The sequence below is a fragment of the Gobio gobio genome, assembly GCF_949357685.1.
Source record: "Gobio gobio genome assembly, chromosome: 25".
NCBI classification, from domain to species: Eukaryota; Metazoa; Chordata; class Actinopteri; order Cypriniformes; family Gobionidae; genus Gobio; species Gobio gobio.
The window spans coordinates 19515624-19543479 of record NC_137121.1 but is presented as its reverse complement, the minus strand read 5'-3'; the positions used below and the strand labels follow the sequence as shown (position 1 = coordinate 19543479).

The 27856-nt window shown below is 38.0% G+C and overlaps 1 protein-coding gene across 1 annotated transcript in view; it reads right to left on the bottom strand.

The window, feature by feature from the left end:
* Positions 1-27393, bottom strand: part of celsr1b (cadherin EGF LAG seven-pass G-type receptor 1b) — a gene marked incomplete at its 5' end in the record, with an annotated part of 55445 nt that extends 28052 nt beyond the window's left edge. Inside the window, 5 exons of the mRNA XM_079809184.1 lie at positions 2638-2726; positions 4468-4583; positions 7143-7365; positions 11090-11728; positions 23910-27393. Of these exons, the coding sequence (XP_079665310.1) occupies positions 2638-2726; positions 4468-4583; positions 7143-7365; positions 11090-11728; positions 23910-27393 (4551 nt within the window). The remainder of the gene's footprint in view (positions 1-2637; positions 2727-4467; positions 4584-7142; positions 7366-11089; positions 11729-23909) is intronic.
* Between the last annotated feature and the right edge of the window lie 463 nt (positions 27394-27856).

Here is a 27856-nt window from a genome sequence, read left to right as displayed (position 1 = left end):
CATTGTAATGTCTTGATGATCCCGAAATCCTGTCTTGAGTCCAACGACGAAAATGAACTCAATGACAAGCTCAATGCCCTCAGGAACACACATGCACACAAATCCTGACAACGGTTATTAACCTCCACCCTTGTAACTCATCAGCCTTTTTGTTTCAAAGTTCAAAACAATGGTTAATGGATTCCGGGGGCCTAAACGTGAGATTTTCCCTCCAAATGTGCTATTCAGTTTAAAAAAAAACAGATGTATTATAAGTAAAAAAAGGTTAGGCAACAATAAGTTCTGTTTGGGGTCAGTGAAAACCTAAAGCAACTGTAATAGTTCAAAAAATATACTTTTTAAATACAGTTAGGTATTTTATGATTCTTCTTAATAGTATGAGGACTATAAAACAAATGTCATCTGATTATCACGCGTCAAATGTCCTCCATTTACAAAATATGTATAATGGCAGTGGATTTTTAAATGCTAAACTTTTATTACTGGTGTACAAAGTGTAGAAATACACTGATGCCAATTGATTTGGTTATCTACCATGAGCATTTACCAAGGTCAAATTTAACCCAAACATTTAACCCAATTCTTTTTTTCTTTCTATTTATCAAAAAATCCTGTAAAAATTTATTGCGGTTTCCACAAAAATATTAAGCAGCACAACTGCTTTCAACATTGATAATAATAAGAAATGTTTCTTGAGCAGCAAATCAGCATATTAGAATGTTTTCTGAAGGATTATGTGACACTAAAGACTAGAGTAATGATGCAGAAAATAGATATATTCAAATGTTGATACAATAAATGCAGTCTTGGTGAGAACCATTAAAAACCATTCAAAAATTGTAATTGTTTGTAAAAATCGCAGTAGGCAGTCACTAGCCGAGACACTTTAAAATGAAGAGACTTCAAAGCATCACTGCATTACAGCTGCGCCCTGTCGTGTTTGCTTATTATTACTCAAGGTAAATATCTGAAAGTGTCTTCAAAGACAACTCGAGTCTATAGACAAAATAACACATAGGTTGAACTTTGAAAAGCAAAGACCAATTGGGTCAAACAGAAGTGATTTACATAGTTTTTGAGACACCATTTCACAATATGGTGTGGCAGACAATTCAACCAAATCTTGTTAGAAACCTTCGGACATCAAAAAAGAAACAGATGTCAGTATCAAGGGTCAACACAAACTCTGTTATATCAAGTACTTTTACCACAGTTTACTTCACCACAACCTTATCATATGGTAAGGTTATCTTTCATGGTTTTATTTTTGGCATTCTGGAAATTTACAATAATATGCCGGGTGTTTTTATGTGCCGCAGAGAAAAACGTGTGCCATCTGGCGCTTTTAGAAACTCCAAGTGTGTCATTGTAGTCCCAGATTAACTCAACAGGGGGTCTGCTATTGTCTACGTTCCTGATCAGTCTATATTGAACTTGGACTTGTTAAATGACAAGGTTAAGGGGGAGATATAGCCACAATGGAGCAAACACGACATACGCATGGGGGAAAAAGGGCATTGAATCTAAATAGACGGCTATAGAGTCTGATAAATGGTGCTCCAATCCAATAATACACTCGCTAACCTGCATACTGCATATTATATTGATGCAACCATTGGTCTCAGTGAGATTTCAAACTTGTGTCGGCCTTTCATCCGTTTAGTGCAACTTGGGTTGAGGTAAAAAAAAAAAAAACGAAGAAATGATGGACCATCAAAAAGAGAAACATTGCATATTGATTAAGGGACGGATGTTGCTTTTTGAAGAGACTTCAGTGGGATTCTCTAAAGCTTCATTATGATTCAATCCAGGAATACTGAAACACAGACTCAATTAGATGTAGATACTCATTACCAAGGCAGCATGTAAATAAGGTTACTAAGGTCACTTAGGAACATAAGAAGGGGTTAATGAGAGCTTAATGCATTCAAGCAGAATTAATTGCGCGTGTAACTACAATATATTGAGGTATTCAGGAACAACAAACAATAACAAAAAAACTTGAGAACTACTTGATTCAATACATGAACAAGAATGGCATACCTTATTAAATAATACTAACACTATGGGTTACAAAATACTCTTAAAAAACGAGACGCTGTGCAATAAGACACCCAGGTAAAAGAGAAGACACAAATAGCTTTTGGCCGTGAAACATGACACATGACGTGTTACACACGCACCAAACTTCATAAAAGCTGCATTTCAGTGATGAATGAAATATGAGGGTCTAAAAACTGAACAGGATAAAAGACATAGAAATACAAGATGTTTCTTTTGACCGGAGTTCTTAGGAGATGCTGTGAACTTTGATACAGCTAGAGATGCCGCTGATATCATGTGTCTTCTTTCATGAAATATGGACACAGAAGCAATGATCTCATCAAGAAACACGCGACTTCTGAGACTTTGACTTTCTCTGGCAGAAGACCAAAAAATTCATACTGTTCTTCGTAAAACCATTCTTACATAATGCATTGCACAATCAGTGCAATTATGTACTTAATAATGCATTTAAAAATGAAGTAAACAGCAATTTATCTTGCTATTGCTTCATCAATTAGGTCCATTGACTTTCCAAACATGAACTACATGTACTACCGCCCATTCTCATTGTGTTCAGTACAAATGACTTACCTTGTTGTAGTAATGTAGATGTACTGTGTGCCATTGTCCATTGCTAACCCCACCAGCTACAAATGGAGTCACTGTGGTTTTAGATTCTCCTAAACAGAAATAACAGGGAAGAGGAAACCGTTTTTTTTTTCAGTAATTCTGCTAGTGTTAATCGCATTTAACACAATATGCAATACAATACAATTCCCAAATAACTAAATTCCAAACTAACTAAATGGCTCCAAAGCACCTTGAGTATTTTAATATGTGTGGCATTTTTTCCAGTCTAGTGGACAAAATAAGTAAATCATTATCAAGGAGATAATGGCATGTCAGGACCTCCCATGACAGCGCTTTCCCTCAGAGCATATACACTGTTAAATATCTTACTTGTTTATATCTCCCTCTAAATTAATTAAGTTGAGTGATGGCTAGTAAGCCGGGACGGACCTTTGACCGATGAGGGTTCATAATTTACCAGAATCACTGTGTTGTTTGATGTGTTACATTCCAGGACAGTGGAGGAAATGCCTTTCACTGTCTTTATTCTCAGCTCATGTGGACGGGTGACCCTCAATGTTGCAGTAAGACGTAACAAGCATCTGCTCATACTAGGACACTCTAGGGATGAATTCCACTATCGTGTTTCCTTTGGAAACAATTCTGACCTGTTAAAAAGACGGGACATGGTATTTCACGCACACTGACTAGACAGTAACTGTTGTTGATGTGTGAGATTTAACAAAACAAAGGAACAGGTAGACAGAGGAAGTGTGTTTTAATGCTCTTTGGCCACCTGCTTCCTTTGGCACAGCTCTGGATGCACAAATACGCACTAATGTTTGAGATTTGACACTCAAAAAAAAAAGTAGATATCCAGGGCATGTTGAGATTCAAATCGATTGAAAACCAGTTAGTTGTTTGTAGTTTGAGCAACAAAACAAAGCAGATTTTTACAAACTCGATGTAATAGAAATTTTTTTGTAATTTAATATCACAAGTTTAATATCACAAATAAAAACAAACAAACATATAATTATTTTTAAACATGCATTGGTTTCTTGGGTACTTTCATTTCATCTGTTTTCATTAAAGGTGCAGTATGTAATTTTTCCGTCCGCTTGTGGTCTTCACCTCACAGCCGGTGGAAAAGAATCGGGATAGGACTCGGGCAGAAATCATGTTCATGGATGTGATTATTAACGTAACTGTAGTATGAAGCAGAGCAGGACAGAGTGCTGTGGAGCTGAGCAAGGCCGCTGGAGCGATTGTTAATAAGATGAACACAACACACGCCGAGCAGTGGGACTTTTATTATGACACGGTCGCCGGCGCCACTTCTGCTTTTCCGGTCATGAGTATGAGGTAACGCAGCTCTGTTTATCATATTAGATACATCTTAGTGTGTTGAAAATGATGTTATGACGTTACTCTGTGCGTTCGCTCAGCGGCTGCTATAACACTTGTTGCACACTGCAGTGAGAGTAAAGCGTTTCTGCAAAATAAATCCGGAAACCGAGGGGAACGCAGATATGACGCCATCGGCAGGCGACTCCCTCACACGTCCCGGTTCCTTTGTTAAAATAGCAAATTTCTCACAATTTACAAATAGTTGGAAACATTTGAGATATTGTAAGTACTCAACTGAACAAAATATATAACACTGGCCTAGTGGTTTTTGGCTATTTTACTGAATTTGTTTTTACATAGTGCACCTTTAACAAAACAAAACAAACATAACAAGCGAAAATAAATTCTTTTAAATAAATGTTATATTGAAACTAAATAAATTAGAGGGAAAATACAAAGTCATTGAATGGTGCTGTTTAGAGATGAAAGTCAATTACTTACCAGCAGAGAAGGTCAGCTGGATTTGCTCTTCGACAATTTCAATCGCAATGAAATCATGCCTTTCATTAAACCTGCCATTGTACAGCAGCAGGGCGTTTCTCTCCCTGGTAGCAAACCTATGAATAATAATAATAAAAAAATTATATTCAGAACCTTAATGCATCATAATTAGCTTGTTCAATTCAACCCTTAATGCATAACAATTAGCTTGTTCAATTCAAAGTGTAAAGTAAGATCCACAGGCTATTTCAAAAAGTTTCTTAAGTAGGTTTAAACTACACCAAATGTATTATATTTTTTATCAGACATGAATATTCCTTTCAGTTCCACAGATCAAGAGCCCAGGAACATCCTAAGATCACTCACAACAAAAACATGCATGCTTGACAGAGGAATAAAAAAAGATAGGGAGTGGAGGAAAAGGAAGTGATAAAAGCTGCCAAGAGACACAGCTAGAGGTAATGACGCTGTAATGGACGGGGGAAACTGATACTCTGATGTTTGCCAACCTCTGGTATCTGAGTTGGCCCTGTGGTGAGGGCACCTGGGATTTATGCAGGGAGAGGTGTCAGATAGCACATGGCAAAGGGGCAGACTCACAGGAAGTATGAACAAAGATGCCTCACCGCACGCGGCATCCTGTTTTTTCATGTTTGGCATGAGAAGAACTTGTTTGGTTGGTATGCATCGCTGCTTAATTTGCTAGATCGGTTACATGGTAATTAATAAATGCCATAATGGGAAAGTGAGGTGACGTGGTAGAGGTTAAACAGGTGTTTACCCTTAGAACATTTTCCCTGCAGAACATTTTCCCAGGACACAACTGCACAAGATTCGCACGCGTATAAGGCGTAATAAACTGAACGTGACATAAAAATACATATAAAACGAAATAGAAATTTGTCAGAATAATAAAAACTAAACTGAAACCAAATAACTAAAACTGAACTAAAATGTACAATTAATTTGAATATAGTATTAAAAATGTTATTAATAAAATGTATAATTTTATTTATTATAAGATTTTTTATTTTAATAGATTTATTTTTTATTGTTCATATTACAGTTTTTCTCAGTCGCTTTGGTACATTTCTCGAATCATCCTCGACATTTGCAAAATAGTAAGAGCATTTCTCAAAACGATTCGTACAAATAGCAAAACACCATGGATTACCTGCAAAAGCCAGTCTCTTGCTCAAAATCCTTAGTTCATCTCTCAAAAGTAAATATCTGTGTCAATGAACATGTCAGTGCCATCAGAATGACAAGGCCTTGTGTCATTGTGTGCGGATAAGACAGTCAAATTGCTTAGTCATGTTGTCAATATAACCGTGTACACTGGAGGGATGTTCTGATGTAAATATGGCTAAAGTTTTGATGACAATTAATGTAAATTGCTGGTTAAACCTTAGTGTATGTGGGAGTTTGATTGCAAGAGACTGGACAAGATTCACATTTACGCTTTTACTGTTTGTACTGTAATTTGTTGACAGACCATTTCATTGCGAAACAGAAAGGAAAAGACAGCACTATAGCACAAGGGGAAAAAAACAAAAAAAAACAAAAGTAGAAATGTGAACGCCTAATGGAAATGTATAGAAATATGCTTGATATATTATGACAACTTGTTCAACCATTTTGCATGAAAAGACTTATGCTATGAACTAATGGCTAAATGTTGTGGGGGGTAAGACTATTCAACAGAGACCCATTATAATACATTTTGATCAACATGACATAAGCAATTGATAATGTAGGAAACAGCAGAGAATTGTACATAATCATTTGCATGGATGTACCAAAACATTTGCAACTTGTTCAAAGAAATGAGAAACTGCTTTTTTGATGTGCACAAGTGACACAATGATGTGAAGATTGAACAGGTAGTTTTGAGAATTTCAATTCTGATCTGAGAAATGTACCAAAGCGACTGAGAAAAACTGTAATAACATGTATTTTATTTTTTATTTATTATAAGATATGTTTATTTTTAGATTATTAAAAGTATAATTTTATTGTTTATTATGGGATATTTTAATAGTATTAAAATAAAAATATTTGTATTAAACAAAAGTGTTTTATGTATTATTAATTATTATAAGATATTTCATTTTAAAAGTATTAAAATATTATGTTATTTATAACGTTTATCCTTGTTTTATTTATTATAATATCTTTTTATTTGAATAGTATTTAGATAATATTATTTTATTAATAACATTAATATTATTGGTAACACTTTACAATAAGGTTGTTTTGGTTAACATTAGTTAATGCATTAGTTAACATGAACTAACCATGAAAAACACCTCTGTTCAGCATTAGTTAATCTTTGTTAACATTAGTTCATAAAAATCCAGCTGTTCATGTTTCGTTCATGTTAGTTCACAGTGCATTAACTAATGTTAGCAAGATTTGAATAATGCATTAGTAAATGTTGAAATTAACAGTAACAAAGATATATAACTGCTTTATAAGTGCAGTTCATTATTCGTTCATGTTAACTAATGTTAACTAATGAACCTTATTGTAAAGTGTTACCATATTATTTATTATCAGATCTTTATTTTAACAGTATTTAATAGTAATAATAAAATAATTGACTAGAGAAGTAAGTGCATGGATGGATGGGTAGGTGGATGAAGTGATAGATGAACTCTAGAGGGTTTACTGACATGAAGGAGAGGGTGAAGTGGAATCTCTGCCTCAGGCCTCTGAAGGTGACGAAGGACTGGCCAGGGAAGCTGCGTGTGGTCATCTCACAATAGGGCTTCTCGTACTCGGCGTCAGGACACTGGCAGAGGAACCCCCCCACCAGCAGGTCCACACATCTGCCTCCGTTCTTACATACACCTGGGACACAGCGGCCTGAGCGCGTGTTCACCTCACAGCGCTCTCCTGAAAAGAAAATACCCGAGGAACATTACTACAGCAAACTACTTTTTATGTTTTCTGAAGAAAATATGAGTGGTGTGAAAGTTGATTGTCAAGACTCTAGGGTTTTGTTGCCAAGGTGTTGCTGTGTGAGCATAAGTCTGTCAATGTGGCAGGTGAAAGTAGCAAAAATTCTTTGTTGAATTTCAACCTTAAAATTATTTGTGGGGTCACATTTTTAATAATAAAGGTTTTCATTGTGATACAACAGAAGAACCATTTTGGGTTCCCCAAAGACCTTTCGGGATCAGTTCTTAAAAGAAGCATTTTTTTCTTAGTGTAAAGAAACTTTTTCCACAATAAAGAACCTTTTGTGCATTGAAAAGATTCCATGGGTGTAAAAGGTTCTTCGTGGAACCATAGATGCCAATAAAGGACACTGTACATTTTTAAGTACAATCAACTTGGATGTTTAAATCATTTCAACATAAATGACATGAAACTGACTTAAAAAATTAGTTGAATCATGTGTTGTCACAACTTATTGATCATATACAGAATGTACAAGACTCTACTGTGACAGAATTTGCAGACAAAATTTCAAGTTGTTAAATTCTGAAATATTCCACATTATGGTTTGCAAAATGGTGAATCTTTTCATTTTTGGCTGAACGAATTCTTTATTAAAATAGACAGTTCAGGTCCTGGATGCTGATTGGTCATTCCATTAATGCTAAATGAGGTAACAAACCCACATTTCATACGTCCACTGACACATACTAAGTGCAATGCAGCCATGAAACTCAATTTCAAATATTAATTGGAAACTTGTTCCCTTAACCCAACCTTCTAACCCATTCACTTGAGTAAGCTTAGTTTTAGTTCCAACAGGACAAAGGCTTCCAGTTCTGTCCAAACGAGAAGGCATCAGAGAGAGCATTGAGCACCGCGTCCTCTTTGCTTAGTGATTCCAGGCAGGCCGCTGTGCTCACTGACCCTGACTAACCTTTGTTCATACTCTAAAGAAACAGGACCACAGCCAAGCAACAGAAGAACAATGAAAGAGCCCTGGTGGTCTGTAAGACACCTGTTATGCTCCACTAGCTTCATAAAGTGACATGAGATCTGGGGTGAACCGATGACGGCTCGCTATTGGAAGATGCTGCAAGCAAAAGTGACATCATTCACATTGTTGCAGGTAGATGTTTGCCAGAGGGTTCCTTTGATGTTGATCACAATAAGTGATTCTGAGATTGTTTTAGGGGCATCATATTAAGATTACATTCATGAAAAACAAGCAGCTGAAAGATAAGACTGCTTAACTCTATATTGCAATAAAAGTCAACTGAACCTAACAATTTTGTTTCTAAGCTATCTTTTCACCTGAGATAGACACACCCGTAGCACAGGACACAGAAACAAGCCGATAACAATCTTTCCAAAAATCCATCACTATCCTGACAAATGCAGGAGCTGCGGAACAAACATCTGAGGTTTGCTTGGAGGACTTTACCTTGTTGCGCTTGTAATCCTGTATCTCTGATTCCAGGCCAGCTCGATGTGCACACTATTGTGTACCTGCCATTACCTTGACAAGATCTGGGCCCAGAGGAACTATGTCTACTGGGACTAACAAAAGAGGTTCCAAAGAGGTAATGATCCAAATGTCGGTCAGATAATCCCTCATTTCGGAGGAATTACAGGGATACATTACTCTGTAATGAAAGAAACCCATGAGAGGAACTACAGAGGCCACTGTCAACACCTCTAGTTATGACCACATACTACCTGAGGGCTTGAGAGGGCAGAGGTTCACTACTCTTTACTGTAGTTCAGAAACCTGAGCTGGCAAACAGAAAGAAGCTGTCAAAGTGAATGATCCAGTGCGGGAACTCCGAACCTCGGGACTAAGGGTCTGGATACAATTCCTGCTGTCAGACTTACACAGGATAATTCCTTCCAACAAGAGTGTATCTCCATTCAAGTTATGACAGAAGCAAAAGTAATGACGCTCCCACCAGTCTGAGGAACTGAGAAGACGACAATTTGCAACCAATTTGGAATCATCCATACTATATCAAAACAAAAGGCACACATCACTTTTAGCCCAATTACTGCTTGGATTTGGGTTAGGGCCAAACCCCTAGCCCTAAGCATTAAACTTCAGCAAGCAACTTTTGACATGAATAATACCTCAAATCATGCCGTTTGTTGAGAAGATGTGTGGTATTACTTTTCGGGGCAATCAGACTTGCAATTTTCACTTGAAATGAAATGGGTAAAAAAGTGTATATTATTCAGAATTTATTTGACAAAGACTTTTATTTCTGAATTAAATTCCTGAATTTGAATTTAATTTGAATATAAGTAGCCAACCGGATACAGTTCGAATTTGAATGTAAAAAATATTTTAAATGAATAGATAGATAGATAGATAGATAGATAGATAGATAGATAGATAGATAGATAGATAGATAGATAGATAGATAGATAGATAGATAGATAGATAGATAGATAGATAGATAGATAGATAGATAGATAGATAGATAGATAGATAGATAGACAGACAGACAGACAGATAGATAGATAGAGAGACAGATAGACAAACAGATGGATAGACAGACGGATAGATAGATAGATAGACAGACAGACAGTCAGATGATAGATAGATAGATAGATAGATAGATAGATAGATAGATAGATAGATAGATAGATAGATAGATAGATAGATAGATAGATAGATAGATAGATAGATAGATAGATAGATAGATAGATAGATAGATAGATAGATAGAGAGACAGACAGACAGATAGACAAACAGACGGATAGACTCCGATTGTTCGAATATTACAATTTAATAATTCTTAAATCGATATATCATCCTCAATAAACCCGTCTCCAGCATGTTGCCTCCGATCTTTCGAATATTGCACTTTAATAATTATTTAATCAACACATCATCCTCAATAAACCCGTCTCCGCCGTGTTGCCTCCGATCCTTCGAATAATCTATTATGACCTCTGACCTGTAAAGTTGCCAGAATAATAATCATACGCTGTTTGTTAATTGGCCAGAGGAGAACTGGCACCCCGACTGAGCCTGGTTTCTCCCAAGGTTTATTTTTTTCCATTAGGTCACCTGATGGGGTTTTGGTTTCCTTGCCACTGTTGCCTCTGGCTTGGCGTGCTCAGTTGGGGACACTAAATTTTTCAGCTAAATATCCAAATAAATCAAATTATTAAACTAAATTAACCATATAAACTGAATTACTGATATAATTACTGATCTAAAGCCCACACTGTCACTGTATGATAATTGAAATGAACTGATGACATCACCGTTTCCTCCAGAATGGCTAGACGGCTGAATAAAATTACGTTGCATTATTTTCCTGTTTAACACTGTAAAGCTGCTTTGAAAAAATCTGCATTGTTAAAAGCGCTATATAAATAAGGTTGACTTGACTTGACTTGACTTGACTTGACAGACAAACAGACAGACAGATAGATAGATAGACAAACTGAACAACTACCAGAACCCTCTAGCAACCAGCTAGCAACCACTCAGAATACCTTAGCAACCACATAACATCAACCTAGCAACCCCCCACAACACTTTAGCATTGTGGCACCACTCAGATTTTCTTCTAAAATATAACAAATCCAGTTAGAAAATAGAATCTGACATTTATTCTTGAACACTTTATCAAATAATCTAAAAAAAAGAGCATAATTAACAGATACTGACCTGTAAAATCTTGCGGGCACTCACACGTGTATCCCCCCTCTCGGCTGCGGCACTTCCCGTTGTTCTGGCACGGGCCTGAGTAACAAAGGTCCACCTCTGTCTCACAGTAGTCTCCAGTGAAACCATCTGGACATCGACACCGTAACCCGTTCACGGGGTGTATGGGCCTGAAGAGAACCGTGTTGGATGCCACGAAGGGAGCTGTACTGTCAAACTTCAGAACGGCTACACACTTCATGTAGTTCTCACAGGGCTCACGCAGACAGATATTATCATCAAACGGCAGGACGCGCTGAGTTGAGATTAACGTCAACAAGGTGCGGTTAAGGTACAGCTGTTCCTGCAGCTCCTCTGATGGGAAATAACGTCCCGGAGCTCCACCCGGGAGCAGGGCCGAGAAAGTGACGTTGAGAATGCTGCCATTAACGTCCGTATCATTTTGGACATTGAAGACAAAGACGCCATCGGGGCTGGTGGACAGGACTGCGGCTACACCTTCAGTAAAGAGTGAGAGCAGAGGGGAGAGGAAACGCTCCTGAGACATGTTCTCCAGACGAACGGTGATGCTGTTTGTCAACATGTCATCCGTAATGATGGTCACACGTAGGGTGCAGAAGGCTGAGACCTGGTGGAGTCCATCTGTGAAGACACAAAGGGCCTCGATTAATGTTTAACCCGAAATGAATGCCATAGCGGGAGCTGGCAGGTGGTAAGTTTACATTCTTGTGAGTGAGATGCACTTTGAGAACATGCTTGAACATGGAGCTCAATTCATGTTCCAATGTGATTGTTCACCAAACATTTCTACCTTGTTTTATGATCACTATTCACGCTGTTTGAACAGCAATATATTCAGCTTCCTGTCAAGAAAAGCAATACATTAGTGGTGACCTCAAAAAGTGGAAGGTTTGTGGATTTATTTTTTTTTACAAGGAAAAATATAAATATATTATTCTGTTACTTATTTGAATACAATAATAGAATATAGCTACACTATATTGCCAAAAGTATTGGGACACCCCTCCAAATCATTGAATTCAGGTGTTCTAATCACTTCCATGGCCACAGGTGTATACAATCAAGCACCTAGGCATACAGACGCTTCTACAAAAACATTTGTGAAAGAATGGGTCGCTCTCAGGAGCTCAGTGAATTCAAGCGTGGTACCGTGACAGGTTGCCAGTCTTGCCACCTGTGCAATAAGTCCATTCGTGAAACTTCCTCACTACTAAATATTCCCCAGTCAACTGTTAGTGGTATTATAAAAAAGTGGAAGCAATTGGGAACAACAGAAAATCAACCATGAAGTGGTAGGCCATGTAAAATCACAGAGAGGGGTCAGCGCATGCTGAGGCGCACAGTGCGCAGAAGTCAACAACTTTCTGCAGAGTCAATAGCTACAGACCTCCAAACTTTGTGTGGCCTTCAGATTAGCTCAAGAACAGTGTGAAGAGAGCTTCATGGAATGGGTTTCCATGGCCGAGCAGCTGCATCCAAGCCTTACATCACCAAGTGCAATGCAAAGCGTTGGAAGCAGTGGTGTAAAGCATGCCGCCACTGGACTCTAGAGCAGTGGAGATGTGTTCTCTGGAGTGAAGGATCATGCTTGTCTGTCAGGCAATCCGATGGACGAGTCTGCGTTTGCCGGTTGCCAGGAGAACGGGACTTGCCTGACTGCATTGTGCCAAGTGTAAAGTTTGTTGGAGGGGGGATTATGGTGTGAGTTTTTTTTATTTTATTTTTTTTTAAGAGGAAGGGCTCGGCCCCTTAGTTCTTTAGTGCTTCAGCATACCAAGACATTTTGGACAATTTCATTTTGTCATTTTCTAACTTTGTGGGAACAGTTTGGGGATGGCCCCCTTCCTTTTCCAAAATGACTGCGCACCAGTGCACAAATCAAGGTCCATAAAGACATGGATGAGCGAGTTTGGTGTGGAGGAACTTGACTGGCCTGTACAGAGTCCTGACCTCAACCTGATTGAACACCTTTGGGATGAATTAGAGCGGAGACTGCGAGCCAGGCCTTCTCATCCAACATCAGTGTCTGACCTCACAAATGCGCTTCTAGAAGAACGGTCAAAAATTTGATGCAAAACGTCCCAAAACTTTTGGAAATATAGTGTATCTGATACTACAAAAATTATATTTAATACTGATTGTATATTTATTATTAATATTATTATTATTAGTAATAGTAGTAGTATTAACAATAATAATAATAATAATGTTATGATAAATAAACAAATGAATGAATTCTATGATTGCTAATGTTGTAAATATTATATCTATTTTTACAAGAAAAATATGAATAACTTCTGATACTTATTTATTGATACTTACTTTTATATATCTGATATTATAAAAATAGCAACAAATAAAGTACACTATTATTATTACTACCGTATATATATATATATAATATTATGAAAATTTAATTATAATAAATAATTAAAAAAATAAAAATGTATATAATTGTTGTTAATATTATTATTTTGATTTTTTTTGTGGTGTGGTGTCTGTGGTGGGGCCATTGAAAATGTGGGCAGAGCAAATAAAAAAAAAACTGAACTACTTCGCCGACTGGGCCAGCAGGGGAAAAAAAAATCCACCTTCCTTTTCATTCATCCTCCCTTTATCATTACAAAATATTTAAGAGCAAAAGTGTCTAAGCGTTGTGTTGTACATCTGGCCACTGTGTCACATTTGCTCTGCCCTTTTGTTTGACAAGCATTGTTCATGGCCCAGTGTATTCTCTAGTACCAATTGCGGGCTCCTAGTGTAAAGGGCCCCTATGCCATGTGAATGGAGAGAGCTATAATTGCAGGACAATAAGGACATGTTTCCACTCTGTTACACTGTCTTTTCACATACTGTCAAGCTAAGCCAGACACGCAGTTGCAGACACAACAAGGAGTTTCCCTCTCTGCACGCACACGCATTTACACATGCGCACAAAAATGCCACGCATACACATTAAATTATATTTATTCATAATTTGCATGCACTAAAGTTTAAAAAATGTCACCTTTCTTATTCCCATTATATATTATAACTGAGGAGATAAAATAATTTTTAAATATCATTGCAAATAAAAATTTGCAATATTAGTGATCATACTAGGCATTGTTAATTTTAAAAATATATTCCCTTTTTACTGTAGAAAATATTTTGTCACTAATGATTTTGATTATCGATTGACAGCCTAAAAATAATTTCCTCCTATCTTTATGCATTATTACATATGTGGTGTTCTGCCAAGCTTGCAATCTTGGCAAATCACAAATGTGTCACATACTAACCGCACAGTTTTCCCATAAGTTTCTGTGAGGGGAACGGCTTATAACAGGTCACATCCTGCGCCATTGTGTTCATAATACTCAATAATCCCATAAACTACTTAACTAAGTTTCTTTTTAATATGCTTAGTAAACTTTGCAAAATCATGTCAGAAACTTGATCCTCATATGGCGAAGGCAGTAATGTACATGCTAAGTGGTTTCCTGTTTTTTTTTTGTCTTTTCTTTAATGAGGTGTGCAATAAATCCCAACTTTGGCCACTCTGAAATGCATTAAGTCTCTCTCTCTCTCTCTCTCTCTCTCTCTCTCTCTCTCTCTCTCTCTCTCTCTCTCTCTCTCTCTCTCTCTCTCTCTCTCTCTCTCTCTCTCTCTCTCTCTCTCTCTCTCTCTCTCTCTCTCTCTCTCTCTCTCTCTCTCTCTCTCTCTCTCTCTCTCTCTCTCTCTCTCTCTCTCTCTCTCTCTCTCTCTCTGTTGACTCCCTTACCAGTAATTGCTATACATAACAAACACTCTGGCATATAATAAAATATTACAGAGACACTTTACATTAAACCATAGTACAGATGAAAAGTGATCCAAGCACTTTAAATTTGCAGAAAGCACTCCAGTAGCTCATTTTTAAATCTGCAGTTATCATCACTACTAAAATGTGAATCATACAAAAGTGAAAATGTCATTGAAATCAAACCTTAAAGCTTCATAGTCATCAAATATCTGATGAAACAAACATCAAAACCTAGTTATTCCCACCAGAAAAAGTGAAGCAGATCGTTCTTAAAATTGTCACACACATACTAAATAGGCCCACAGATATAATCTTGGATCCTCTCCATGAAAAAGCTTGTACAAAAGAATGATACGTCTATAAAATCTGTCTATACAATCAAATAGGAATCACTGTGTTAATATAAATATCATACACAAGTCTGGGTGGTCCAGAGCAGAAACTGTACCAACTGATTCCAGAGTTTGCAGAACAAGAAATCAAAGCAAAACACTGCACGATCATTCGCTTAAATGGAAAAACTTAGATAGCACCACGTCACAGGAAATCCAGGTTCAACTAATCCCTCGAAATTGACTGCGGAGATTATGACACTAGCAAAGTAAACTCACAATTTCACTTGGCAACAAACTCCTTTGCAAGACCACTGAGCTGCGACAGTGTTTACAGCCTCTGTAAAGAGCAAGTGTCATGTTCAGTTTTCTTTTCGAACAGTCTGAGAATGAAGGCAAACACACAGAGCAGCTTTTCGGCACTGTGTTTTCCGAGGGAAAAGGCCAAACCGTCTGTGCAAAGATAATACTTCAGTGTAGTTTAAACACGCACTCTAAAGACACTTACTCGCAGGAGATGACCTGCAAACGAACACAGTGGGAAGTTTAGAGGTTATCACCTGACTTTTAAACTGTTCTACAGCTAATGTCAACCTCGGTTTCCTGGTTACCAACTACTATGCGGATGGCATGAGTCGAAAGGCCAATTTCCATGCACACTCATGACAGCTTTTAATAATTTGTATGAGATTGCAATATTGTATGATATCATGAAACTTGGCTCTTAATGATAAGTACAACTTTTTTTATTACAATCATGGTAACTATAGTGTAACTGTGTATGTATTCAGGTACAGACATGTAATAATTAGTCCTAAATGTAAAATAACCCTATATTGTTAACTGTATACATTAAATATAGATTTATTTAATCTCTGTTTTGTTATTTGATTAACATTAATCTGATCCGTTTACAATAGAACGATAACTTTGAATATAACTATAAAGAAACCATATTAGCTAATCCAAGCATTATTATGGCAGGAAATGGCAGCCCAAAATTTGAAGCCATCCATTATAAAAGTAATCCACATGGCTCCAGGGGTTAATAAAGGCAAATTGATGCTTTTCTGTAAGAAAAATATCCATATTTAAAACTTTATAATGTAAAGATATCTAGCTTATACTAGACTGCCTTCTGTATTCAATTTACGAAAAAAGCACAAACGTATTGCTTTGCTACAGAAGGCCTTTATTAACATAAGCCCTGGATCCGTATGGATTACTTTTATAATGGATGGATGCACTTTTTAGGCTTCAAATTTTGGGCTGCCATTCACTGCCATTATAAAGCCGGGAAATGTTTTAATAACTCTGATTGTATTTGTCTGAAAGAAGAATGTCATATACACCTAGGATTGCTTGAGGGTGAGTAAATCATGGAGTAATTTTCATTTTTGGGTGAACTATCCCTTTAAGACCAAGTTATCGAGAATACTTGCAGAGACTGGTATTTTGACAATTTGATGTGTATGTGTCTGTTCAAGCACATGGAGATAAGAAAGAGGAATCATTGTGCACACAGATAACAGAGCGCAAGTACCGAATCGATGGTGAAACTTAGAAATGAATCAGCGAAACACATGCACGCCGAACCGTGGGGCCTGGTCCGTATGGATCACGGATGAACTACGATGTGCTTAACCCCTAGTATGTCACGTCTGAATGTGAATGAGATTTGAGATTTTGAGATTAAGGTGACGTACATGTACTTAAAATAGCAATAACAATAAATTATGCATAATTACAAATAACTCATTCTAAACCAAACCCTAAACATAACTCTATACTAAGTACATGCAGTTCAATAATATTACTCAGTACTTATTTGAGTAAATGCAATGTAACTACGTCATCTTAAAATAAAGTGGGTAACACTTTAGTTTAGGGTCCAATTCTCACTATTAACAAGTTGCTTATAAGCATGCATATTACTAGGATATTGGCTGTTTATTAGTACTTATAAAGCACATATTAATGCTTGAGAGGAGCCATATTCTACATCCCTCAATCATACCCAGTACCTACTCTTAACAACTACCTTACTAACTATTAATAAGCAGTAATTAGGAGTTTATTGAGGCAAAAGTCATAGTTAATAGTTTGTTATTTATTTATTTAGTTATGTGAGAATTGGACCCTAAGCTAAAGTGTGACCATAAAGGGTAACCGAAAGTTTTTCAGCAAATAACTCTTAAAAGTCTTAAAAGTCATACGGACTAAATATATGGTTGATGGTATGGAAAAGACCAATGTGAACATTCTGCTAAACGGATGATAGGAAGCCATACGGGTATGGATGGCATGCATTGTCATATCTGGATGATCTAATGCTTTAAATATGGAGTGTCATGGTGTGAGAATACAAAATACAGAATGCAAACACATCAGACTGAATTGTTTCTTTTCAGTCATCTGTCCTAAAATGCTTCTCAAAAAGCATGTGGGAACATTCAGTTGGACAGCTGATTGGCAGTTGGCTGGTGCAACAGTAGCAGGGACTGACAAAAAACTCCTGCCAAAGCATCAGTTAGCCAACGCCAAGACACATGTCCTGCTTCACTGGCAGTGGCCACAGCAACATCACGGCTAATGGCTGACCTAAATATTTGCAAAGCCGAGCCAACTGGTGCCCATCGCACAATAGGCACAGCTGAGAGAGGGGCTACTGAGTGCACAAGACAGTGAGGGCAGGGCTCGGTCCCCTTTTGAATATTCACCAAAGTTTTTGAGAGGACTTCATATGGAAGTCAACCACATAATGCTTTGGTAAATCATAATTATGAGATAAAGTCAAATTATGACATAAGTTATAATCAGAAGATAAACAGACAAATGCATCAGATCAAAGTCAAAATGATAACATACCAAGTTATATTTATGAGAAAGGACAAGATTATGTTATGACATAAAAATAATGACATATTAAGCTATAATTATGATATACAATGATTTAATAATTGATTACAGTTGAAATGATCACAAAAAGTCAAAAGTAAGACATACCACGTCATGATTAAGAAATATAAAAATGAAATTATGACACATATACAATGTAAATTTCAATATCAACTGATAACCAATTAAAAAAACATATTATTTGATAACTGATATGGTCCCATGAACATATTCATGGGTGTTCATGTATATTCATCATGTACTGTATAGCTATTTGTTACTTTATACAGAATTTTTTTTTTCTGTGGTCATCAATGACAGCATGCTACATCAACATTCTACGTCGCTTAAAACTTTTCAGTTTACAGTTTTTTTTGTCTCTTGCTTGTTCAACACATCTATCCTCCATTCAAGCCCTACATTCCTTCTTAAGGCCTATTAAAAGCTTTTGCCCTGGCATGGCTTGTGCGGAATGTGATAAGTTGCACTTTGAGAAGTTAATGAACAAAGCTTCTTTCTAGAGAGTGCATGGTCTAAGTGCCTGATAATGGAGACCACACCTCGGCCAGCCTCCCTCATGAATCTGTAGTGATTCTTGTTAACATCATCGGTGGCAGGTCTGCTTTGATCCCTCCAAACACATACATAAAACAGAGGGGTGCATAGTGAAAAGGAGCCCTGCAAGGTGTGGATTTTATGGGTAGAACTGTTAACGTTGCCCAAGGCCAAGAGGCACATGAAGGTGCTTCTACTTGGTTACGCATTAGCATCTGTATCGAGGACTGAAGCACTTATATCAAATATTAATACCTTATATGCTTTAAAAGCCTTTATTTAAAAATGCAGCAAAATGCAGATACCACCAAATACTGAGAACTTGGAAGCTTCCGCCTTCATCACTCTGCATTAGATGAGCTCATTCAACTTACTGACCTCAACATTTTCAACAGTAGTGCAAGTCATAGACCACTTTTATAATGCTTCTTGGCCTTTTTAGAGCTTAGGAGCCATATCCTGGTCACTGTGTGCTTGTAAAAATGCAGCTTCTATGTTCTTCTGAACTTCTCCTTTTCTACTCCAAAAAAAAAAAGCTTTAAAACTTTGATTTGAAAGAACTGTAATAGCTGTATAAAATTCTTAAGATTAAACAAAGAATTTGCCTCGATTGCATCATCATTTCATTTCATTGTTAAGGAAGGAATTCAGTAGCAAAGCCTTAGCGTTAGAGAAGATAATGCCCAGTTTGCCCTTTGTACTCGTGCAGTCCAATGAAAAACCTCCATACACCATTCCTGACTCTTTGTCAGATAGTCTTTGGTGTCCAATGGCAACGGCTTGTGTCTTGAAATTAAGAACAGCTCTTGAAGAACAGCACTCCTAAGCTCTTTTTATGAGTAACACAAGCTCTGTAATCATTACCACGCATTGTCTTTTGATATAAAAAATCTACTTCAGGCAAGTGATGTGATCGGGAATATTGTTTTACTGTCACGCAGGTACACCAGTCACAACAGACTGTGCCTGACTGACAAGTTTTGTTCTGATCCATGTCCGATCCCTGCTCTTTCACCAGACAGACACCAAGTGAGAGCAAAAAACTCTCTTCTTTCAGCTGTGTCCTTCCTTTAAGGTTTCGACACACAAACAGCTTTGTCTTCAATGAGAGAAATCTGCATGTGGACAATGCCTCTCTCCTCTTCGAATTTAAGAAGCCCCCCACATTTCACCCCCTACCCTCCTTCTCACCCCACTTCACAAAAGGGGCCCGTGCTTCAACCCCCAGCTTGGCGCAAAACGCTTCACAATGCTCCCCCATTCTCCATGGTAACAACAACGGAGAGCCAGAGCTTTTCAAAACTCTTTTTCCCAGACTCCCTTCAGAGGACGTCCGTGAGGGAACCCAATGGGATGCTTCGTTCCATTACCAGAGGATTAAGAAGGAGATCAGCTTGCTTAGCGCAAGTTACCCGGCTGAAAAGATCAGCATATGTTGTGTTTTGGATGTTGGTCCCCACCAGGCTTCTTAACTAGATTAACCAGCAAGACTTTCTTGTTCTTTCTGGTCTAGAGAAGCTATCAATTCCTTCCAAATCAACCCCCCAAAATTTAAAGGAATTGACAAATGGCCAAATTGGAATTGTTCTTTGCCTCATATTTAGTTTTTTATCCAAGACTTTCTTAGTTGAGCAACATGTTTTGGTGCACCACCAAGACCAGCACTAACCTACATAAACCAGCCTGGACCTACAATGCTGGTCTATGTCAGCATTAAAAGTGACCTGACCAACAGCTTGATCCCTGAAAAGTTCACAAATTCCATGCATGGTTTAGATGCTTCGAAGCGCTGATATGAGATAAAGATTTCATACATAAGATGATTTAGAACGTGCTGAAATAAAGATAAAGACGTATGCACTGGCATCAATGGAAGAAATGTGTGCACCACACGCTTTGCATCAGCCGCTGCGTGAGATTTCACTTAGACGAAAAGGGGATGGATGAAATACATCAAAGGTTCAAAAGATAAAGATGAAAAGATCAAAGATTATGAGAAGTGTCCTACCTTTAAAGTAAAACTGTAGATCAAAAGTTGACTGAAGAATTAACCACAGATGGTCCTTCCCTGGCAGCTCACTCCCTCGAATTAGATATCGAATTATCACTCAAAATCCAAAAGCGCTCTAGATAAGGCTTATGAAGTTATCATGATGCACTGTTACGAATGGAATGCACCGCTGGGGTTGAGTCAAGTTTATTGACTGAATGTAAAATGATGCAAAATAACACTAGAGATGAGGCGTTATGATAGGAAAGAGAAGATCCACTGACTCAACATGAATGCAGATGCTGCAATGATTCATATAAATACTTAAGATTTAAAAACTTTACAGTGTACTTGCTTAAAGCTGCATTCATTTTAGAGAACAATTTCAGGGAATAATAATAAGATTAACATGATACTGCTCTTGATTTCTTTCTTTTTTGCACATTTAATAAAGTGTCAATTTATTCAAAATTAACCCAAATTTTAAAAAGGAATTGAAAATGGACACATTTATGGAAGGAACATTTCTTTCCAGTTCATTACAAACATATTTCCTCATATTTATATTTCCACTGCCCGACTGTACTAAATGAAATTTATAAAATGTATATTACAAAGAAAACATGCTTAAAAAAAGTATATGCATAATGTTTATAATGAACAAAAGCAGGATTTTATGCATCATAAGCAGGATGTTTGTGTTCTCCCTCCACTCTTATTGTGTACTAGGAAGATATTTTCCTGACCACTAAACAGCGGCACATGGCATTCCTCAGAATCAAATTAAGTGGCAATGTGTCACTAGAACTACATGTTAGAGGGGCATCTCTACTAACTGGCTGATCCTGATCCTCTGTAAGCTGTGACAACAATTAAACAGAAGTAATCAAAACAACACAAAGCAAACTCTAGTTGTACCCTGCCAACATAGGAGTGCTCTTAAAGCCTCTTCAATTAATCCCCCAAAATTTTCTTGTCAAATGTGACATCTTCAACGAGACAAACAAGTTTTATCTCTGTGAATCTATGAAAAGCTATCACTCCATGGACATCAGTTCTAATCCTGATATCACGTGATATCTTGTAGGGACATGCAACATGGTTTTCAGCTTATGGATGGATTTCAGTTAATTTAGCTTTTTTTGTTTTGTTTCATTTTTCTTAAATTAATCTTGGGGCATGATACAACCTAGGGGTGCAGAATGCGAATAAAGACTTAAAATCCTAAGTCAAGTCAAAACCTCCTTTGACACATAATCAGTCACTGTCTAATAGGCAGGATATTCTGTGAGCTTTGGCTCCTGGGAAAATGTACATGAAATGTACAAACCTGACAAGAAAGAATGACATTTGATTTCTACAAGATTCAAAGGGAGAAGGGTTCACTAACTTTTATTCATGTTAGTGCATGATAGTTGTTAGGAATATGTTCTAGGATGGATCTGAGGAATTTGGGGGAAGATCCACAAAAGTTCATTTGAAAATTGTTGGAGAGTACCAAATTTAGAAACAATTACATCTCACTATAAAACCACAATTGCTGTACCGAGTGGAAGAGACTTAGATAGAGTGTGAGTGTGGCATTTGGGTGATTCTAGAATTGCAAGTACATTTGGTGTCCAAAATGTCATTTTTTTTGGTTGCTTTTTTCAAATGGCTATATTTTTACTTATAATAATTTGTCACAAAAAGTCAAAAGTAAAACATACTAAGATCCAGCCCCGGATAAGGGGAAGATGATGGATGGTAATAATTTTTTACTCATTGTCATGGATCACAGGATGTTACAGGCCATAACAATATAATATTTTCTGTAATAAAGTGTCTTACATAGCTGAAAACCATGATTTCTTCTTGTCCGAATTAGTCAGTGTATTTTTTCCATCATGTAGCCTATCATCATCATGTATTCCTTTGGTAATATTTCATTTATTTTATTTATGAAAGCCTTAAATAGTAATTTTCCTAATTCTACAACATTAAAAATAGTATAAAAATAACCTTTATCTTATAAAAATGTGTGTCCATATCTTGCGTCAATTCTGTTAGTCACTGTGCCTTTAAATTGGTGGAATTATAACTATGTAAGATACAGGAAATGATGTCACTTTCCCTCACTGATCAGATCTAAAGCACTGAAAGGTATGGGTGCTCTCTCTGAAAAAATATTTGAATCTAAAAAGTTCTTACGCCAAGAATTATTTTGTAAAACGTCAAAATTGTCCACAATATCAAAAGGAAAACAGAATTTATCACTGATCACACAGTGGGTTGTTTAAAAGTCTTTTAATCATGATTTCATTAGTGCCATGTGCTCTAAGCATTTATGCTAGCAAGTTTTTGTCTAAAAAGTTTTAAATGGTCAATCCTTTTACCGTCAAACTCTGTTACCAATGTTATTTCTTCACATTGCCTAAAACAAAACAAAAAAAGGAAGTATTTTGTGTTTGGCAAGCACCAAATTATTAAAATTGAATATGTTTTCGATAAGATACTGGAAAGAATTTCTGTTACTGAACAGTTTTTTTCCTTAACTTTTTGAAAGTCAAAATGCATCTTCAATTATAGAATCACTCATAGGCCCAGGTACAACAGTTTTTAAAAAGAGAGATAACTATGTGACATTAATGTGATATGCAGCATGAATTGAAATAAAATAAGAAATAAAGTTAAATGATTATATTTGAAGTCACATTATGAATTATAAAGTTGCAATTGTGGTAGATATAAGGCAAATTCGGATAAATAAATTTGTGATTATGAGCTAATGTTGCAAGTACCTTTTTGACTCTGAGGTTTAAACAGGCTTTAAAAACAATCTCATATTCAATGAATAATATATTGCAAACAAGAAACTTATAAATGGATGGCCGCTTCAGAATTGCTGCAAATAAAAATGCATAATAGTTGTTATGGATATGCTCAGTTGCTCACAATAGGGCAGAAGCAGAGAAACAGTAAGGCTGTAAAAAATAATTTAGATATTCAGGGACGGAGAAACCACCAGAAGTGAAGAGCACACAAGGAGGAAGATCACTATCACCAAGAGCATAAAAGAAAACCAATTAACACACCGTGAAAAGAATAAAGCTTGCACAAATCCACTTCTATAATGACAAGGCAACTCACAAAGCAGATTTAGGAAATCCTCAAACCACTGCACACAATAATTCGCCACATAATGCTTTTAACTTTTTGAAACAGAAATTGTTCCCAAATAATGTAGTATTATGTGAGTCTCACCTGAAACCGTTACCCTCATTGTTGCCTCAAGTGGCCTGTTGTTATCCAAGTCCTTGCTCAGCTTTAACTCCCCTGTGTCTTGATTGAGAATCAGCATGCTGAGTTCATTTCCCTCAACAAATGTGTAGAGGAGCTTGTCAGACACATCTGGATCACGAGCAGGCACCTTCCCGATAACTCCTGTGGGGAAGCTGCTGGATTTATTGGTAATGTAGTTGTTAAAAATAATCTCAAAATCCTGTAGAACGGGGTCATTGTCATTGACATCTACTAGGAGGACATGTACAGTGGCCCGACTGACAAGTGGTGCGGAAGTGGCCTGGACCACTATTATGTACTCCATCTTGGTCTCGTAGTCTAGGTCAGTAAGGGCAATTAGATCTCCGCTGAAGATGTCAAGCTGGAAGACCTCAGGAATATTGCCCTCAACAATCTGGTAGAGGATCTGGGCATTGGTACCTTCATCTGGATCTGTGGCACTTATACGGGCAAGAGTGGACCCTACGGAACTGTTTTCCTCTATGTATATATACAACTCGTCCTTCTCGAACACAGGGGCATTGTCGTTGATGTCCAACACGGATATATGAATGTCTACGGCTGCTTTGAGAGGGGGCACTCCTTTGTCCACTGCAAACGCCTTGAGGTTATACACAGCAACATTTTCCCTGTCAAGCTTGCGGGCCGTTCTGATAATCCCAGAGTAAGGCTCAATAAAAAAGTCCCCCTCGCCGTCATCCCCTCCCTGGAAGGTGTAGCTCAGTCGACCGTTAGATCCTGAGTCTCTGTCTGAAGCGGATACCTGGAGTACGCTAGTGTATATCGCTGCATCCTCGAACACTGTTCCCTGGTATATGTCCCGGAGGAACTGGGGTGCGTTGTCATTGGCATCAAGAATGATAATCTCTACGTAGGTGGTGTCTGACTTTTGGGGAATGCCGTTGTCACGGGCAATGATGGCAAGCGTGTAGGAGGCCTGATCTTCGTAGTCGATCTCAATCTGAGTCGTGATGGCACCAGTGTCAGGATCAATCTTGAACTGTGGCACATTGTCCTCCATTACATAAGTGATACGGGAATTTTCACCAGTGTCCTCATCGGTGGCACTGATGACCACAACAGTTGAGCCTACGGGCCGGTCCTCGCTCACTAAAACCTGGTAGTTCGCACTTTGAAATACTGGTCGATGGGTGTTTGCGTCAGTCACATTAATGAAGACTTGAGCTGTGTCATGGCGAGTACCATCTGAGGCGGTGATTGTTAGGAGATACTGCCTTTCTTGCTTGTAGTCCAGAGGTAGTGCTAAAGTAATAAGTCCCCCTCCACTCTGGCTGGTGATGGCGAACCTGTTCCGTGTGTTCCCACTAGATATTTGGTATGTTACTGCACTGTTTACATCCCTGTCTACAGCTGTGACGGTAAGCACACTCGTGCCCACAGCTGCATCCTCATTGACCTTTAGGTTATACATGTGCTGCGTGAAGGTGGGGACATTGTCATTTACATCTAGTATAGTGACACTTACACTAGCTGAAGATGACATTGTAGGAACCCCGCAGTCTCTGGCCTCAACACCAAAACTGTAAAACTCTGTAGTTTCCCTGTCCAGCTCGAAACTAACCGTAATCCATCCAGTGTTGTTATTGATAGTGAACGGAAAACCAGGTGATGTGTCAGTCAGCTTGTATTCCAAATGAGCATTGTCACCTGAATCAGCATCGATAGCTTGAATGTGTATCACTGAGTAACCTACAGGAACATTTTCTAACACTGAGGCCTGAAAGGGTGTGCTGACAAACATGGGAGCATTATCGTTAATATCCATCACTTGGATTACAACCATACCTGTGACATTAATAAGAGGTGGTCGCCCTCCATCTTGTGCTTTCACTCGCAGTGTGTACTCTCTTATCATCTCATAATCTAGTGGGCTGGTAACATCAATGACCCCCGTAGGGGAGTGTATGTAAAACTGGCCTTTTATATTCCCATTTATGATGCTGTAATGCACTTTTGCATTATTCCCGGCATCTTTATCTGTAGCCTTCACCTCGGCTACTTGTGAATTCACAGCTATGTTTTCAGGAACCTGAACTACATATCTCTTCTCACTAAACTGAGGGTAGTTATCATTCTCATCCTCTATGAAGATGTGCACTGTGGCTGTTGCGGTACGTGGACCCGGCTCTCTGCCCTGGTCGTTGGCTTCGACAATAATCCTGTACTGAGATTTGACTTCTCTGTCTGGTCTGACTCTGGTTTTGACCAAGCCATTCCTTGGATCAATTTCAAAGCAAGTGTTCACCTCATCATTATTCACAATCTTATAAATCATATTGGCATTAGAAGGGGCATCTCCATCTGTAGCCCTAATAGTCATCACTTCAAAGCCTACTTCAACATTTTCTCGAATACTAACCCTGTACTCATTCTGTTCAAAAACTGGCGCGTGGTCGTTAGTGTCGCTGACTGTGATCGTGAGGTACGCGATAGCTGATCTTTTAGGGGTTCCCCTATCTGTAGCAGTCACTTTGAACACATGAGTGTCTTTAACTTCCCGGTCTAAAGGTTGCAGAGTAGTTATGCCGCCAGTTTCAGGGTTTATTTGAAATAAATTGTTAGATCTGCTGTCAAAAAATGCTTCCATATCGTACTGAACAACACCAGCGTCTCCATCATCGGCGTCGAAGGCTTTGAGGGTAATAACGCGCGTTCCCGAGGGCTCGTTCTCGGGCACTGATACCTGGTAGTTTGGCAGTTGGAACTGAGGAGCAGAGTTCACGTTTCTTTTTTGACGTTTAGCCCACGGGTCTAATTCACCTCCAGTGTGTTTTCTGCTTAAATGTAGCTTAACATTGACAAACAAAGAGCTATTCAGTGAGTTAGGCATTAAACAAAGCAAATTCGCGTCACCTCGTTGCTTATGAGGTAAACAGAGGTTCGCGCTCGCGAGGGGAATATCATGCCGCTGGACTTTCTCCACGCACCTACCACGAAACATTTGAGAATTGCGCATGGAGACAGGTAAACGTTCGTAAATGTGTATGGGTAAGGAATCCAAAGAAAAACATGTCTCATAACCAGTCAATAGATAAACATAGGCATCTGGGTTATAATGTTTTCTTTTGTTTTTGTTAAAGCAGTTATGCCCATGAACGAATGTATTGAAATGAAGCAGAATGAAGTTTTCAGAAAGCAGAGATTGAATCCGCAAATACAGTGGCACGGGATTTCTCGGTAAACGAGTGCAGTCAACTTTGCGCGCGAGTGACACCAGCCCATCACTTCTCCTGATCTTTAGAAAGTGCCGTAAAGACTTATCTGTGAGACCTCTGTCGATTTTGTACGTCCACTCTGGTCCGATTGATACATTTGCCAGTGTTGCACCAGGCTGAAGGGCTTCCGATAGATGTAAATCCAAGCATCCGAACGGTGGGAGATGAATAAGTAATCCAAAGCACATCCACACCACTGGTAATTCCATGGCTCACGCGCATCTCATTGAGAAAATTAGTCCAAACGATCCAGAACGGTTGCAGTCTGCAAAATTCCAACCATTCCTGTAACTTGAAAGTGCACATTGGGTCAAGGCATGTTTCTGTGTGCAGAGCAGCCGGGACCAGAGAGCTGCACTGATAAGTTTAAATGAGTAAGACGGCTCTTCTCCCTCCCCTCCCATAACAATTTGCATGGACCTGCTCGTGCATTGTGCTTTGGAAATATCCAATGAGCTCAGCTTTCGTGGCTATTAAAGAACAAAGTTTTAAACTTAAATGTAACCATTAGACATTGAATCAATCCAAATTTTCACGTTGTAATTTTTTCCCCGTTAATGTAAAGGATGATAAAGGATAATGTGTATGATAAAGGATATGTATTTTTAAATACTGAGACACAAGATTAAAGTTAAAAATTGATTAAAACATTTTTTTTTCTTGGTTCCAAAA